This window comes from Neopsephotus bourkii, unplaced genomic scaffold (assembly GCF_033783945.1).
Source record: "Neopsephotus bourkii isolate Nb327-2 ecotype Australia unplaced genomic scaffold, CSIRO-AGI_Nbou_v1 NB_272, whole genome shotgun sequence".
Taxonomy (NCBI): Eukaryota; Metazoa; Chordata; class Aves; order Psittaciformes; family Psittacidae; genus Neopsephotus; species Neopsephotus bourkii.
In genome coordinates, this window is record NW_026900781.1 from 4,187,530 (window position 1) to 4,206,526 (window position 18,997).

Here is an 18,997-nt window from a genome sequence, read left to right on the forward strand (position 1 = left end):
CAATGCATTATGAATGTACGAAACATGTAATAGAAATCTGCAGCACACTTAGGTTTTGTGTACATTATACTGGAGACAGTAAAATTCAAAAAGACAAAAAAATACTGTTTCAGGGGCTGGAAAAGTACAAGATACAGGCTCGTATCTGTTCAGTCATGATGATTTCAGACATCTCTTTAATCAGTTGATTTAAATCAAGTTGATGCTTATACAAACAATCTGAACACACATGTAAATTATTGCAGTTTTGTCATCTGTTGTCATCTAGTTATCACTCTCAGCAGAATACTGCATTTTGTTTTTAAAAAGCTATTTTTTTTAAACTAAACTTTAAAAGCCAAAAGATAAATGTTTGGACCCTAACATACACTGCAGCAAATACCTACTTACCTATAGAACATACGCAAAACTCAAAAAGCAGTGGCTAAATGAAGCCATAAAGCAAAATTTTGACTGAAAAGCCTAAAGAGTTTCAAAAAATCTTCAGAAGCCATCTTGCAGACAAGCGTCAAAGAGTGATGGCTGCCACGCACCACCATACAGCTGCTGCAACACAGGTATCTTATTATGATGTACCACGTTATTAGCAGTTCAAGACTGGTCCACTGACTATTTGAAATGGCTTGCAGCCAAGTAATGTAGTATATACTACTGCTTGGAAACACCTTCTACACAGAGACAACTTACCCAAAGACTGCAGTACAGAAGTGACTGAAAAAGAATTTGGAGTATTTGATCACAACACTAAAGCCTGTGCTGGCAACATACAGCTGCTAGAAATACCATTTCTAGATGTCAGCTGCAATCTTATCAAACTGTGATCACTTGAATACAGCATTTTAGAGAGCTTTTTTGCATTGCGATTTAAGGACCTGTAACAAGACGTCCTTAAAATGCAGCTCTTCTGATTCATTTTCAGTGTGTTGCAACAACTGAAACATTCCACCTTTGGGGCCTATCGCTGCGTAGTCTAAGAAAATACATTCACACAAAACACTGAAAACGGTATCAGTCTCTCTTTCCTTACATGACTTGATCATGCACTTATACAAAATCATCACATACTGTTCTGCTGCTGTTCTTCTAAGACACCTCAGTTCTCCCAAGGCTAATTCCAAAGTAGATAAACTTTTCATCACACATCTGTACCTCTCTGTATTTTTCACTAGAGCTTTAGCAACATGTCTTGTGAGAAAATAGAAGTGATTGTTGAAGAGACCGTGGGTCGATAACTTAGCAAGAACTCTAATAATGACGTGGAACTGCTTAAATCTTTCACTGGATTGATGAAGTTTCTGCAGTCCAGCTGCAGCAAGCTCGCAGTAATAAATCCTCCATATATTTTCTGCCTCAATATGTGAAAGCTGGAGGCAAACCCTGTCGTTTTACAACTCAGTACTCACTTCTTTCGTTATGTCCTTGGACAGAGGTACTAGTGTAAGGCCAAACAAGAATAGAACTCCCTGGAGATGCCTGCTGTGAGACACGTCATAGCATTTCTTCAAGAAATTTCAAAACAATAGCTTAAGGGCAAGTTTTTCCATTAGAAATCAAGTTATTTTGAAAGAGTCAATATTTATAATAAAGGCCACAATACAACAGATGAATTGAATTATTGAATTTTCAATCCAAATGTACAACACTTGATGTTCAAAATACTTTCCAAAATTTCACATTTCTTGCCTGCAAAGGCAAACAAAACTCAAGTTTTCTTTCTTGTTATATCAAGCAAACACAACTTTATGTTGATGTGGACTATATGTATGTAAATATAGCTGTAATAGGACAGACAAGTCTGATTTTTTTCTCATACATGCAATACATCAAAATAAAGTTTAAATAGTTAACCTAAGACAGACCATAATCCTGACTCTCTCGCCCATACCTTCTCTTCATCACAGTCCCTTGCTGAATTGCTCAGTTTCTTCAGAACATTTCAAGAGGTATACAGTGGTATCAGAATAACACTATTCTTGTGCTGCTCGTAATATAAAAGTACTTCAGAGTTACACCTGGATGAAAGAAAAGAATGTAGTATTTCTTTTCTACCTACATCTCCTGTTATAACCAGGCACTTACCTGTATCTAATAACTACAGCATAATAACAACCATAACTATCAAATGAAAGATTTTTTTGGCACAGTAACTAGTTATCAATTTCAAAATCACCTGTCTCGTACTACTGAAAACTTCTCGCTTCTGAAACATTTTTCCTGAATTGCTTCTCCACCAAAATAATATTTATACATCTTGTATTTCAGTTCCTGACCATTTCAGAATATGCATGCAGGTTTTAGAAACCTGTCCTTTTAAAACATGAAATTTGAGACATGACAGCATTCCTGTCTATCATAACAGGACAATTTCAATTCACAGCAACAACAGCATTAATTGTACAAACCTAAGTAACAGGAGAAATTTCGTAGCAATTACAGATAAGCTTCATGGAAGAAGAGAGAGGAGCCTGGCTTTTCACAAATGCAAAAGAAAAAGGCATTTACAGCCTTAAGTAAGAGCTTTCTGTATGGACAGCGTAGAACTCAGAATTTGTGAACATGGACCTGGATTAGGAAAAGGACTCTTCCTTTCATATTACTGATAGGAACAGCCAGAAATTCATCACTGACCTAAATAAGGCTCATTAAGTATCCCTAAATGAGGACGGATTTAAAATCACAGTGAATCATTGGAGACCTACTTCTTACTAGAACAGTTGCAACACTCAGAGCTTTAAGTGAAACCCAATGCATTTACTGTTCATACATGCACAGAGGCTGTGAAATCATATTTAGTGTTCTACTTTTAATTCAAAGTATTTGATACAAAGATGTAAAGAGATGACACACCTGAAATGCCTCAGTATTTTGTTAAATATGCATTTATCTTTCACACATGGCACACGAATACAAAAAAAAACCCTATACCCGTGCCTTCATAGAGTTTGCATCACAAATTAGTATTAGCATTATTTGAAAATCTGTACTTTTGGCAACACCATCAGAAAGTACATATAAAGAACAACAATTAAGGCACAAGAAAGCTATCATAACTATCAAATATACACAAGGTTTAGGTAGATACTGGCACAGAATAGTGTACCACAGGAAAAGTTTCTGGTATTTTATTGTATCCATGTGACATTATCCTATTGAGCTTAAAAGCTGATAAGCTTTGTATGGCTCTCAGAAACATTCCAGAACTCCAGGAAATCCATTGCCAGAAAAAAAGAGTGTATCGTTAAACAGGGTTTCAAGAATGCTAGTTCATGAAACTTACTTCTATCCTTGAGTAAAAAAGAAGTGTTCCCCTTTAAGAAACCAGAGATCAGTAAGTGACTGAATACTACCATTTGCCCATCATCACAAAAAGAAAAAAGCACGAAACTTCATTTGTGCCTAAAATCAAAATTAAACATTCCTTATGAAAGGACTACATTTTGTACGCAGGGTGCACAACATAACGTAAGCGTGGCTTTTCACTGCAAAGGCCCCACCAGACACAGTTACAACTATTAAGAATATGGCCATACAAATATTTCCATATTGTATCACAATCATTACACGTGAAAATAAGACCTGGTACTATTCAGAGGCTGACTTTTATTGTAGCAATAAAATCTTTACCTTGAAAAGACTGTTTTGCTCTGTTCACTAGATCTTCAACTGGGTAACTTGCTAGATCTCCTCTGGCATGCTTAGTTTTGCAGTAGGTACATGCATTGAGACACCTGTTTAGAAAACAAAAATACTCAGTTTCCAGCCAAGAAAGCCCTTATTTGCACAGATATATTTATTAAGTACATCTGGAAAAATTAGTTTTTCTATCAATGACCAGAAAATAGTAATATTCTATTTTAAAATCAATAAAGTAGTTCAAAACGTCTTTCCCCTTGTCTTAAAGTATCTTTTGCATCTGTATAAAAGGTTGAAAAAATAAGTGGAAGCAACATACAAGATCCAAAAGTGAGAATTTACATACTTTTAGAAAGCTATAATAGTTTTAATAATTGTTCATTGCTGAAGATGGATCTCAGAGCTCTAAATAAAAAATATCTAACCTGAACAAGGAAATAAAAAGTCCTGAAAGACTAAACCCAGATTTTTAAAATTCTGTGGGGTTTTTTTTAAGGCATATTTGAGTTATTTTTTGCTTCTTTTATTTGACTCATAGAAACAAAACAAATAACTTAATGAAAACTGACTAGAAAGTCACCAGCTACAAGATTTGTGTTTACTACTTGGATATATCTTGTCTTCTATTATGAGGCCTGGCAGCTCCATGACTAGGTAATTAACTTGCAGACTGTAAAGTTCTTCCTTCACAAAGACTCCCCTCACATGTTAGTTATACCTTGTTCACACGAGCAGTGCCCTTCTGCTCCTGCACATCACCGTGGCACTAAGACCTTCCTTCTCTAGCAACACAACCTTACTTTCTGCCAGAAGACACCTAGAGAGTTTGTGGATTCTCTCTGCTAGACTGGATGTGCATTATTTCTCCTGCTTATCAGACCCAAACATCAGACTTTAGCACCTATTTTAGATCAGAAAACTAAAAGGCAGCTTAACTGCAAAAATGAGACTGCTAAGAACTAGAAATGTATGTGAAATAAGCTGCCATTCAGTAAAATATACAATCATCTATTAAAAAAAGCAACATAAATTTGAACCTTTATAAACTCCTCCAAATACACAATTTATTCCCACCCAAAGTCAACATATTCATCAGATATGGCATCATATTTATGTATCTTACCTTTCTTCCGCTAATCACAAGCCACATTGCTCAAGATCTAAAGCACGTTTAAAAGAGTAGCATTTGAAATCAAGAGACTATAAGCAGATAACTGGTTGATACTTTCTCTGTGTAACCTGTTTAGCTAACTAAAATGTCTTCTATTAGGTCACTGCCATTCTAAAGCATGTCACAAAGGCCTTTTCTTCATACTCATTTCTGTTGCTGTTTCCCATCCATGACTCTTCCAATCTTTAGTTCTTCTAGGGTTGCAAAGCAGGTCTCTGTCTTTCGTAATTCTTTTTCTTTTCTTTCTTTCCTTATTTTGTTTTGTTTGTTTTTAAAGTACAACTCTCCATTCAACCCAACACTTCATTTGGAAGCAGGCTCCCAGCCACTCCTTCCCCTCTACATGGTTTACTAAGCTAAACTAGCTTTCTTTCACAGAACTAAACAAAAACAGCATTATGATCTGTGAATGGATGGTGTCATGTTTTAAAGAGCAATAGTAAACTTGCCTTCAGTCAGGGGGGCTAACAGCAAGATTCCCCTCCCCCTCAGCAGGACAGGGTCAGCAAACAGGTAGAAGGGGAACGAGGGAGCTCACAGGTCTAGACACAGCTGGGGAGATCATGTACCATTACTGCCATGGGCAAAACAGACTCATGTTAGGGAAAACTCACTAATCGCCAACCAAAATTAAAAAAAAAAACTAACTACAGATTCAGATAAGTGGGAGACAGAGACCAATATTTAACCAAAGCCATTTCTCCCCTTTTATCCAGGCTTAACTTCACTCCTTCATCTCACACTCCTCCACACACATCTAACCCGTAGCCATACCCAGCATGGGGCAGCCCCAGCCCCTCCTCTCAGTCCCCGGTAACCCACACACAGGTCTGCAAAGCATTAAAAGAAAATGTTGGGATGGCAAAACACTGCAGGCAAACTCCAATCCCTTCACAAGAGCACGCCACAGGCAGTCTGGCCAAAGCCCAGGCAGCCCATAAAATCACTAATGTAAGGTGCTGGTGACCGCACCACAGTTGCTGAGGGGCCAACCAGGAACACTGAAAGCTGGCATTTTCATCAGCGGTGCAGATGGAAATCCTCTAGCATTTAGATACCCATGTTCATAAGGAGAGAATGAAGAAAAATAAGTACTTGTCATACACAGGCTGACCCACAGATGTTTTCCCCTCAGTATATTTTGGTCTGCATTTGGGTACATGTATTTGAAAAACTCTACAGCAAGAGTACTAAGAACTAAGCAACTGCACTAAATGCTGATATTATTAATCTCCAAACCTTGAGGATAAGTTGCATATCTTAAATCAATGTTCCTTTCTTACAAGACCTAGTTTCTACTAAAATAGTTTTTCCTGCATCTTCAGTTGCTTCCTGGACAATTAAGTCCCGAGCTACATGACAAAACATGTTAACAGCAGTTTTTCTCTGGTACTGCAATAAGCTTGTTCACAAAGAGATAATGGAAACATGCAGCAAGAAGCATGAGAACAGAGAGGGAAGTTATTCTCCATATATTCACAGTATTATGGGTGAATGGTTCCAAGAGCTTTATTACTACAGTCTTTAAGTACAGCTTCAGAGGGTTGTTGATTTATTTTGGGGTACGAGCTGAAAGTTGGGATTTGGATACAGACTTCTTTTTCTTTCAAGTTTCATTGCCCCAATTAACTTACTCCTACTGTAGAATAAAAATACTGTAGAATACCAAAGTAATTTAGTTGTTGGTTGGGTTTTCTTCCTGGTATTTAAAGAGATTACATAACACAAACATATGAGTCAGACTTCGATATAATGTGGAAAAGGATCAATTTTAGAAAGCAAACCAAAAGAGACAAAACTTTTAAATCCAATTTGTAAATTCCGTATTTGGTAATTCCAACTTGGAGAAAATAATATTTTGGGCTACAACTGATTCACAAAATGATAAAGTTTTCAAATGCTTGTAAAAAATGCTGAACTAACCACTTTTCACACATTTGAGAATTATCTGTTCTTGAAAACATAAATGTAAGTCAACCCATAAGGATAAAGTATCTGTTGTAGTTTTTTCCCTAGTAAGCCAGCCTCTAATCCAAGTTTCCAGCATAACAAATTATTCATATGTCCATGCTACCACATTCTCAGACCACAGACAATCAAGTGGAAAAAGGCTGTTGGGAACTCTGAGAATCTGAACATTGCCGCTTACTAAGTGGCATTTCACCAACAAATGGATCATCTAAAACGAGGCCAGCAGGTAAAGCTCTCTTTGAAAACCAGCCTTTATCACAGCTAATGCTCAAGTATATATGGGACTAAAAAGGCAACATGCTAATAGGTGTGAAGGAGTATTTGCTTTGTGTTAAACTGGAAACCTTCTTCAAGTATTTAAAGTTAGGCTGTAAGTGTTAGATTGTATTAATACAGGTCAAAGCTTTTTTGCACAGAAAAAATACAGAGACTTAAAGAAACAGTTATTAATGGGGTTTGTGACTGTAATTACCAACATGCTTTGAATAAATTTTGTAGTGATTCCAGAAGAAACCCACTAACTCCTGGTCTTCCAACATACTGAACTGATTAAGGTACTTTGAATTATTAACCTTTTGCTTTTATTAACCTTTAATCAGGTATGTGCTCAATAACAGAGCTATTTCACAGCAGGGTAAAACATTATCCACAGATGAATCACTACTGTGTGGCTAATTAAAAACTTTTTGAACATGTTACCAAACGGAACGTCATCAACATTTTGGTCAAGTGCCTGACACATTCTGTTGTAGACATAGGAAACAGTGGTCTTAGCATTGTTTAGCTAGTATGTGATCGTGTTGTGCATTAGGTTAAGCAGACTCTTCATTTTAAAAACAGTAATATTCCTCATAGAGCACACAGTCAACATGAAAGGCTACTCCTTACAGATGGAACTAATTATGAGTAAGAATACTTATGACACAGCAGACAAATAAAGATTTTCCTTCAGTGGGGCTAATCAGAGGATTTCAGCAGCAGATGAGAATGAGAGTGCAGGCCTGAGAAGCAAAATCCTGGTTCCTCTTAACAGGACTTGTGCCACTAAGTTTAGTGAAGACAGACAGGATTCCACCCTCAGATATGAAAACTCTAAGATATCTTTCATTCAAGGATCAGAACACTGCTCAATTACAGCAGACAGTGATGTGCCATTAGTGTGCTAGTCACCCACGTTTAATGTGACTGACCAAGAGCACACATCTGTGAGCAAGATGCGAGAGTGGAAGAACTGCAACAGTGTCATATGACAGAAGACCCCTGCTGCTCTGCAGGTGGTTCATTCTGGGGGAAGGGAGGTGGGACTGTCTCCTTAATTTCCAGAATAATCCAGTAAATTCTTGCTTGGCATTAATCTAACAAGCTGGCAACAAAATAAGAACCAACCAACCGCACAGACACAAAACCCAGCCACACACAAAAAACCTCAACCAAACAAAAGAACAGCAAATAAAGCCAACCCAAACCCAGTCCTAAGGTGGTCTTCTCTGAAATTAGAAATTTGCGGAAACAAAACATCATTAATCATGATTCAGACTAAACACTAATATCTGCTCTCATGAAATCTTCTTACTTTTTTGAAGTAATTTTATGAAGTTTGCCCTATTCTAAACAAAATAAACCAAACAAAACCAAACTGAATTCTGCCAATAATGCAGTGCTCCTAACGTCACTGTAACAAATACAGAAATACTGCTCAGTCACCTACACTCATCTCTCTGCACCTACCACCTGACTTCTTTAGAAGGCCTCAATAATTCCAGCCCAAGAATATTTTGTATTAGAAAACTGCGGTTTTCCTGAAAGGGGACTATGATTTGCTTGTTTCAAAATACAGTTTACAGAAGAGATGTAGGCTTTTGTAGGATACTTTTTATCAAAACCGCTTGATAAAAATGCTCTGTAGCATGCGTAAAGAGAAAACTCCCATTGCAGGCTAGACTGAGCAAAACAAACACCAGAAATATACACTCCCAGGAGATGAAAACCAGCCACAACGTACTAAACAAGAGCTAGAATTCTGCAGGTATTTTTCTCAGTAGGATACAAAGTTTCATAAACCTAACAACATTTATACTGTATTACAGTTAAATATCATTTATAAAGTTAAATGCCACGAATATTTCTTAGCATTTTACCTCTACATATATGCCACTTCATACTTCAAAAATTTTTAAATTCTGTCAAACAACTGCAATGGATGAGGAAAAAAAAAAGTGGTTTACAGAAAAAAAAAATAATGAAAACCCATGCCTATTATGCCTTATTTGTTTTCAGGAAACTGTTCTTTTGCTTCAACTTTCCACATTCTAGAATAAAGCTTTTCAGCCCACTATGACAGAGAAGAAAATTTCCCTCTAAAAAATCTGGGGCATGGGAGGTTGTTTTTACTTTAAAAAAATTCAGGATTTAAAATACTTTCGAAACAGTGGCAAGCTATTTCTCATCAAGGCTCATTAGTTTAAGTAGTCAAACCACATTATTATAGAAATACTGTTTCAAGTATCCCAGCTTGCTCACACTGAGCTTGGACAACAGCCACAGGGGCTATGCGACACAGATGCACTCGATGTTACAACGTTTTCTGTATGATGGAAACTGGACTTCTCTGAAATTACCTTTGTAGACAGCTATTTTAGAAACTGCTTGGGGAAAAAGGAATTAAGGGGAAAAAAGCCTCTCTAAGAAGATTTAGCAGAAGATAGGATGACCATTCACAAAACACTACACAAGATTAGGGCAGTGATTGTCCCTCTACACTGGTGAGGCAGCAGCTCAAATCCTATGTTCAGTTTTGGGCCCCTCACTACAGGAAAGACATTGAGGTGCTGGAGTGTGTCCAAAGAGCAATGAACCTGGTGAAGGGTTGAGAGCACAAGTCTTACAAGGAGCAGATGAGGGAACTGGGGGCGTTTAGTCTGGAGAAAAGGAGTAGCAAGGGAGACCTTGTCACTTCTACAACTACCTCAAAGGAGGTTGTAGTGTGGTGAGTGTTGGTCTCTTCTCACAGGTAACAAGCAATAGGACAAGAGGAAAAGTCTCAAGCTGCACAGAGGGAGGTTTAGGTTAGATTTATTCACTTAAAGGGTTGTCAAGCATTGGAACAGGCTGCCTAGGGAAGTGGTTCAGTCACCATCCCTGGAGGTATTTAAAAGACACGTAGATGTGGCACTTAGGATCATGGTTTAGTGGTGGACTAGGCAGTGCTAGATTAATGGTTGGACTCCATCTTGAAGGCCTTTTTCAACCTAAATGATTCTATGTTTCTATAGTGTATGGGACTGCACACATTCTTCTCAAGGTAGGATGCAACTGCAGTATGCTATTTTTAATTACGCATCCCAGGATAAGCAAAATGGGAACAAAGTACATTATAATTTTGTTCTTCTATAGACCTTTGAAGCCACTGTTTTATTTGGTAATATCTCACTAATCAAAGGAATTTGGAGAGAAGGCAGCTCAATAGCTCAATTGGTCTGATAAGCTACAATACGATTTAATTTTGTACTTTAAATATTTGCATTTGTGAAACTAAATTCCTATGGTCAAGTGCAAGTAATTCAAAAGTCACAGCTATGTAGTTATGTCATCATACATTCAACCTGCTCACTTTAAGGCAAATTATTTCACATCAGGAAAATCAAGTGCATCAATGGTACTTCTTAGCATTTGTCTAAAGAACTTCCTGATCAATTATTCTGCCCACAAAGTTCTAGAACTGCTTGAATTACTTAATTCAGGCATTCAAAATTCATATGACAAGGTAAAATGTTCCATAGCTAAGCTGCATAGGTCTGTGTTCCCCACCTTGACCCAAAACAGTGCATTGCTAGATGCTTACTGGAAACTGCAGTGATTTTCTCTCTGCAATTCAAACTAAAGCTCTGTGATCCACAGTGGCATAACTTATTTTAGAATCATTTCCAAATAGCTGCTTGGCTACACAGACCACAGTTTTGGGGACAGATCATGACAGTCATTAACACCAAGAAAGTGACTCAGCTGAAATAGCACAGGTAGATAAATTAGGTTCTGTGGTTGCACAGAGCAGAAAATGCCACGACATTGTACATGCAAGTAATCAATCCTTTCAGCACTTCATAAAAACAAATAAGGTTTGGAAGATGATGACTCTGGGTGTCAGTGAAATAGCAGTAATGAAGGTGGCAGAAATAAAAGGGTTATCACAGAAATACCTTAGATACAAAAGATACTTTCTTAGAAATCTGCTCAGGGCTAATCCCAGAGACGCAGTGGCAGAACACCCCAACACCACTATTTCAGCATGCGTAAGTAACTTATTCTCAGATCCCTCCTAATGAACAGCAGTGATTGGAAAATGACCTCTGAGGACAGGATTCTCAGAGGCTTACTTTAATTTATAAAGTTTTAGAGAGCTGTGACTTGACAAATGCCTTAGTATTTAAAACATCAAATAGCATAATTTTATTTAAAGAATTCTACTGGGGACAGATGACTTAGCATAACTTATACAAAATGCGCTGCAAAACCTAATTGGGTTAGTAATGAACAATTTAATAAGTTTTAAAAAATTCAGCTTTCAAAGTTTTTTAACAAAATACTAAGGATTAAATTAAAACTCTGGCTTGTAGCCAGCAGGGGAGAGACGATGAGCACATTTAAAGCTCTGTTTCAGGAATTAAGCATCTCAGCAGATCTCCAGGAGTGGAAGGAGAAGAGTAAAGGAGGGGGTGGTGTGGGTTAAGTGTCCTTCTATAAGAAATCCACTACATTTACCATGCACCTTCACAACATTAGCAGCTTCTGAATCACCCACACAGAAAACACGGCTGAAAAGCAGACCACTGCCTGTGATAAGAGCTATTGTTCTTACTTCCTGAATGACTTTTGGGACAGACCCTTTTAGAGTGGTGAAATCTCACAGGAAACATTAGGCTGCAGTTAATTCTGTAACATACAGCAGGTACCACACAGATTCTTGGGATAAAAGGTATTGTTTTTGTACTGGTCAAAACATCCGGGGAGGGGGAAAGGGAAGAGGGGTAAAAAGGGGGGGGAATGGGGAATTACACTGCAGCAGCACTGAAACTATCAGGTTTAAATTAGAATTTATCTGAGACTGCCATCAGACCAGTTTCCAAAAAAGTATTTGTAAAACGTCTGTGGGAAAGTGGATCTGAATTGTCTGGGTAAAATAATGGCAGCAAGCACATAAAAACAAACTCACCATTTATAGTCTAGAAAGAACGCCTTCCCCATGATTGTGTCTGCACAAAGCTTTCAGCCCCAAAATGTCCTACTGGTTGTGGCAGCTGTAGAAATGTTAAAAGCTCCAATGTGGACAAGGATCGAACCATTATCTACAAGCAATACTATGCTGTTGCTCTTAAATGTCATTTCTATCTTGTAACAAATTGGTTAGTCTTGCTGGAAAAAAAAGTGTATGTGCAGCAGTAGAGAGACATATACATGCTTCAAATACATGCTCTTTCTTACGTATTACTTTGTCAACTTGAAATGAAAGCAGAGCACCCATTTCAACATAATTGCCCAATCCTAAATCTGTCTGAGATTTTTCCGAGCACTTTAATGAACTGATTTACATGGTTATTCTATAAGAATCCAATGACTGATTTCTTTTAAAAATAGAAATTTCAACCAGGGGCCTTATGTTTGCCTTTAAGAGTCTCCAAGGGGATTTTTAAGAGCAAATTAATCTCCTTTACACAGTTAAAGAGCTGAGTCAGTCAGATTATCTTCACGGACGTATCTTCCTTACTGCCAATGTAGCTCTTCCAGAAAATGCAAATTAATGTTTTTACTTTTGAAAAACTAGGCAAACTAACACTTATAAATTATTTTATTTTCATTATTGTCTAATGTTATTATTTAAATATATATTTTGAAGAATTAAAGGCATAGTGATAGTGCCAGAAAACAGAAAACAGTAGCCTTTCATTACTTAAACTAATGATCCTCTATTTCTCCATCTGCTTTGCTTCTCCAAAATTCTCCCCTTCTAATGATTCCCCAGCTCTTCTATTTTATTTTTTTCCGCTGCCATTTTCTCAACTTTTTCCTGTCATCTTGCATTCAGTGACCATTATGCTTGTAACTCTCCCGCAGTGCCCTCATGTCCCAGTGACTGGAATGGTCTGACTTTCTTCCAAGCTATTTGGCCAGTGTCTGTATGCTTTGATTTCCTCCTTAACTACTCAAGTCTGCGGTGAGTCTGAAACTTTTCCAGTTCAACTTCTGCCAGCTCTGACAAAAACCATAACTTGTTAGCTTGCCTTTTTTCTTTTTGTGCAGCACAAAAGACAGACAAGCAGTTTTTATCTGGTTAGACTTAAGTTGATAGAAAAACTTTTTTTTTCCCTTTTTGTCACCTCCATTATGACTCCGTTATGGTCAGTCATTTAACAAGACAACCAAAAAGGCACTTAATGCACAAATCAGAGTATTAAAACCAGGCCACAGAACCCCTTGGGGATTCAGGATCTAAACAGCCTTCTAGACATTACAGGCTGGAAAATACACAAGAGGCATCTCTAGTCATCAAAAGCAAAACTTAACAATAAAAAGGAATGAACAGACAAAACACAAAGTAGCTCAGCAATTCAGTTGTTTATAAGCCTTAGTCAACACTTAAATGGAAGTTTTCTTCATATTTCCACAGCTACATCTAGGTCCAACATTATCTTTACAATGGCTGACTTGAAACCGTTTTTCAACTTTAACAAAGCTCTTAAAAAGACCCAACCTTTTCGATGACGGGTGTTTTGCACTGGCTGCACATAGGCTGTTGAAAAGTCCCAAAGAACCGATATGGCAAGAAACATTGCCATCTGCTTCAGTAAGCACCACCCAATAACTTCCATAGAAAAATGCTTTCACAAATAAGGTTGATGACATCATACCGCAAGTTGTTTATTTGCTTTTATAAACACGGGTTAAAATGACATTTTCCTTGTGAGGCGGAAGAAAAAGACATGACCTGACCTTGCCTTCTATGAAGATGTGACTGACCCTGTGGTCATGTAACTTGACCCTAGGCAGACGTCTGCCACAGTGTCCCAGAGGATCCTTAAAGCCAAATCGCTGTGATACAGACTGAATGAGCAGACAAGGTGGCTAGTTAGCATTGGTATTCCTCAGGGGATGATGCTGCAGCCAATATTATTTCCTGCATTCATTAACAACATGAATAAAGGGATGTAATGCACCTGAAGCAAATTCCAAACTGGAGGTGCAGGGAGCAGTTCACATGCTGGAGAACAAGGCTGCTATTCAGAGGGGTATCAACGGTCTCTAAGAACAGATTAACAGAAACTTCATGAATTTCAACGACGCTAAGAAGCCCCGCATCTAGGATAGTGTAACCCAAGCTAAAAGTGCAAGTGGGAAGGGAATTCACTGGCTAGAGAGCAGCTTTCAGGACAAGGACTGTGGGGTCCAGGTGCCAACAAATTCAACGTGAGTCAGTATAGCAGTATGCCCTTAATATTTAAGAAGGTTGAATGCAATGGCCTGTGCAACTGGACTGCACTCTCAAAAATGAAAGCAACAGACTGAAATTATTAGTGCCCTTTTCCGGCACTTGTGAGACTGAATCTTTAGTGCTGTGACCAGTTTTAAGCTCCCTGGAACAAGACGGACATTGACATAAAGTAACTAACAGGTAGACAGGACACCAAGATGATGAGGGGGCTCAGGCACATGGCACACAGGCTGACAGAAGTGGCTTACTCACAGTTATGATGAGGAGATCTTACTGGTGTCTACAAGTAGCTGATGGGAGCACACAGTGAAGACACAGGCAGGATGTTCTTGGAATTTCAAAGTCATAGGATTAGATGCAACAGACACAACTTGCAATAAATACTATGATTAGACCAACAAAAGTATTTTACCATGACAGTGGTCAAGTACCAGGACAGCGCCACAGCTGATCTCATCTCTTTGAGTTGCTGGAACCCAACAAGAACACTGTTTTTTCCCACAATCCAAAGACTTGGTCTGCTCCAGGATTACATGTGTCTACATGTATGAGTGTGTGCACGCATTTGTGTAAAAGACACACAAGAGAATCAGACCATGCTCCCAACACCACAGGATATTTAGCAAAGCTAGAACATGAAAAATCAATGCAGAAAAGGTCCAAGCCTCACCTGTACAAGGAGAGCCACAGAAGAATATTAAATGAAAGATACCACTAAGAGTATTAACATTTTGCAATTTTCATTCAATTTTTTATTAAACACATTTAAAGTGTGATACTAATGCGATCTCACATGCCCATTCGTATACCACAGCACTTTGAAGGCTAACATTCACAAAAAGAGGCTTGGAAGATTTTTTGGATCAGATAGCTGGTGGCCAGTCATGAACAAAATACTCCAAGGACGCTACTGGAGCTACATCCAGCCAAGAGTTCACAGGGAAAAAAGAAAATTTATAACACTCTGATCTTAGAGATGGCAACAGAGATAATCAGTTCTGTGCAAATTAGGTTTCCACTTGCATCATGTTCTGCCATAGGTTAAAAGAATACAAGGATGGGGCACAGTATCCTAAAGAAAGAAAAGTAAGGGGACAGCAGATACCGAAGTTCTAAGCAGGGTTAGATATAGAAGTATAAGCTGAGACATAATTAGCAGTAAGTTTTATTTAAAAGAGTATACATAAATTAGGCACCTATCGCTTTGCTAAGAATATCTTCTCATACAGGTCTTTTAAGTGCTATGCATTAAATTCATTTTATTAAAATTTGTATTAGGCATTAGGAAGAAGTTCTTTACTGTGAGAGTGGTCAGGCACTGGCACAGGCTGCCCAGAGAAGTTGGGAGAAGTTGTAGATGCCCCATCCCTGGCAGTGTTCAAGGCCAAGTTGGACAGGGCTTTGAGCAACCTGGTCTAGTGGATAACTAGATCCTAATGAAAGGTGTCCCTGCCCATGGCATGGGGTTTGGAACTGGATGAGCTTTAAGGTCCCTTCCAACCCAAACTATTCTATGATGATCCTGTGAAAACCATAAAGAATATCAAGTCTTATTCTTTCCTACCTTACCTATTCTTTCTTATCTCAAGGTATCATAAACTGCACCAACCCATGCACCTGAACATTGCAAAAGTGAAATGGTTTTGTAATAAACACAAACACCCAGAAAATCTGAAATAAAGCTAAAGAAACAAAACCAATCCCATTCCCAGCATTTTAATAGCTGTCAGACAGAGCAAGTCTCATTTTCTCACAAAGATGCATTTCTCCTTACACAAATATACAACATACAAACAGATCTACTTCATCTAGTTGTGTTTCAGCATTATTTTCATACAACATACCAAAGAGCACTGCAGCCTATGCACCATTTGACAGCAAGAATATCCTTAGTTTTGTAGAATTTGAAATTCAGTTGCAGGTTGAGGGCATTTTTCCAACCACAAACATTTTTGGAACTTTTTCTGCACAAGCTATGTTCAAACAAATTTTCAGCTACAAGTCCTAAGGAAAAAAAAAGTCCTACTTATTTTATCTGCATTATTTGTACACTCATAGGCCATTCTGTTTCCCAATAGATGGCATTTTTTGATACTTAAGACAGTTTATCAACAGACTGTGTTTAAGTTAACTGCATTTAGAGAACAAGGGACAAGAATATTAACTCTAACCCACAGCTATCACATTCAGAAAAGGAAATACTGTGAAAGAAGAACGAAGACACCATAGTAGAACACAGTCCTTGAAGACTATCCACTGAAAGAAGCAACAGTTGTAAGGTATGTAAGCTGCTAGAATGAACTAATAATATAGGAATATGAGCCAATTTAAGTGGATGATTAAAATTCCCATTATAAGCTCTGCAATAAGTTCAGCAGTTGTTGGTCTCACAAGAATGTGTATGTTAGATATTAGCTGGTTATAAAGTCTGCACTAGCGTGGTTTTCAGGACAGATGCAGACATCAATGCATTATTTTGAGTTACAGGGCTTAAGTTAATTCATTAAACAGTGCTGAACTATACAGATGAACTTTCCTAAAAATGATAGTTACATAAATAGCTTAACCTGTAATAATGTTTTTCCTCTATTACTTGAAACTTTCACTTAGATTATTTCTCACTTAAGTGGTAAATTAAAAACAAGATCTTGAAAGTTGTTACATTTTGCTTTACTAAAGAAGCATTCCTACAACAACAACAAAAAAAAAAAGGTTTCAATATGTACTTGACTTGTTATACCAAATTAATATATTAATTTACCCATACCTACTATTTAGAAAAGTAACTGATGTATAGTTTTGGAAAAGGGAGGAAAAAAAAATCAAAAAAAACTAACATGCAAGGGAAAAAGAACTCTACACCAACAGTAAAGGGAGTTCTTCTTTAAGCTCTTTAACAAATGATCTAAAACAAACTGTTGGAACACAGGAATGTGAATGACTAAACAAACCCTTCAGTAAACATTCCCCAGCTGCAGTTCTCAGCCTAATACCAAGTTAAAATGGGGAAACTCCATATACCTTCTGCAAAACATTAAAAACTCAGAAGTAAGACAACACTATATGATACACGACTCACAAACATACTCACTGAAAACAAAACCCACTAGACATTTATCTCTTAAAAACAGAAAAGACACCAAGTCTGGCACCAGTCTGCAATGCAAGAAAGACCATGTGATACTTAGACACTTGTGTATTAGTTTAAAAATAAGCTAGATAAGCATGTGATGAGTGACAATTTTGTACTTGACCTTTGCTTAAATAGCTCCTTTTCACAAAGTCCACACACATCAACAGGATTCCTAAGAAAAATCCTAAGAAAAGCTAACCCCCTAGTTTTCTACTTTTAATCCGGTGCCTTGAATATGAACTCTAAAAATAAAGTTCTACATGGCTGCTTCAGGAAAAACAGAAAAAAAAAAAAAAAGTATGTTTTGCAGGAGGAATTTTGAAAAAAATTTTGTTGAAAAAGGATTGAAGGCTTCTTGCTAACCAAGCTGATGAAATTCAATGTGCTCAGTTACACAGACAGAAATGTGGGGTGTATATTTCCAGTGGGAATATTTCACTGTGCCTAGCAGACAAGGAATTTGGAAACAGAGTTCCTCTTTCCTGAGGCTGAAAAAAACGCCTACAGGATTGCACAGGAAATGCTTTAAAGTAAAGAAACAGTGATGCATTCTGCATGGGATCAGGAACGCTTAGTTTAGCGTATTACTTTTTAACGCGTCAAACCACAACAGTTACTTCTGCAGTGAAGGTCTCTACCAGTTAACACTCATAGTGTCTCTATCTAAATCCCTGTGGGTTTTTCTGTTGCTGCTTATGTTTTCTTAAAAATCAGAGAATCACAGGGTGGCTGAGGTGGGAACGGACTTCTCGAAATCATCTGTCCAAGCCCTCAGTGCAAGCACGAGCGATTAAAGCAGGTTGCTCAGTACCATGACCAGACAGCTTTTAAACATCACCACGCATGGAGACTTCAGAGCCCCTCTGGGCAGCCTGTTAGAGCATTCAATCACTTCTGTAAAAAAGCTTTTTCTTACATTTAAATAAAATTTCTTGTATTTCAATTTGTGCCCATTAATTCTTGTCCTGTCCCTGGGCAACACTGCGAAGAGCCTGATTCTGTTGCCTTTACTCCCCTCACACACCAGGTGTTTATACACATTGAGAAGACCTGTGCCGCCTCGCACCTCAGTCTCTGCTCATGACAGATGCTCCAAGACATTCATGGCCCTTCACCGCTGTCTCTATGTCTCTCTCGTACTGCAGAGCCCAGCACTGGATGCAACACTCCAGGTGTCTCACCATGCTGAGTAGAGGGCAAGGATCAGCTCCCTCAGCCTGCTGGAGGTACTCAGCTGTATGCAGCGCAGGAGACTCTCAGCTGCCTCTCCCACAAGGGCATATTGCTACCTCATGTTTATCATACACTTTTATTTGTGAAAACAAGCCTTAAAAATGCATTTTGCACGTTTTAAGCAGAAGGTACTAACAAATATGCAAGTATATTTTAGGCTAATCTCACAGTAAGTTTTGCGCTTTACCTAAACGTGTATGAACATGTCAGTGGGTGATACTAGATTTCAGAGGGAAAGATCCTAGCGATATTCCTAGTAGCACAAAGCGTTCTTTTAGGCATCTTCCTTTACTTCATTCAGTGTATTCAAGATACAGATTAAAGAGTTAAAAGTCCCCAACTATTCCTGATATATTGACTGAAAATCTTCGTA

At 38.0% G+C, this 18,997-nt stretch overlaps 1 protein-coding gene across 2 annotated transcripts in view; it reads right to left on the reverse strand.

The window, feature by feature from the left end:
• The window catches only part of CDKAL1 (CDK5 regulatory subunit associated protein 1 like 1), a 393,962-nt gene that overhangs the window by 219,030 nt on the left and 155,935 nt on the right, over positions 1-18,997 (reverse strand). For both annotated transcript variants that reach the window (XM_061346396.1, XM_061346397.1), the window contains one exon: positions 3,625-3,728. In XM_061346396.1, the coding sequence (XP_061202380.1) occupies positions 3,625-3,728 (104 nt within the window). The remainder of the gene's footprint in view (positions 1-3,624; positions 3,729-18,997) is intronic.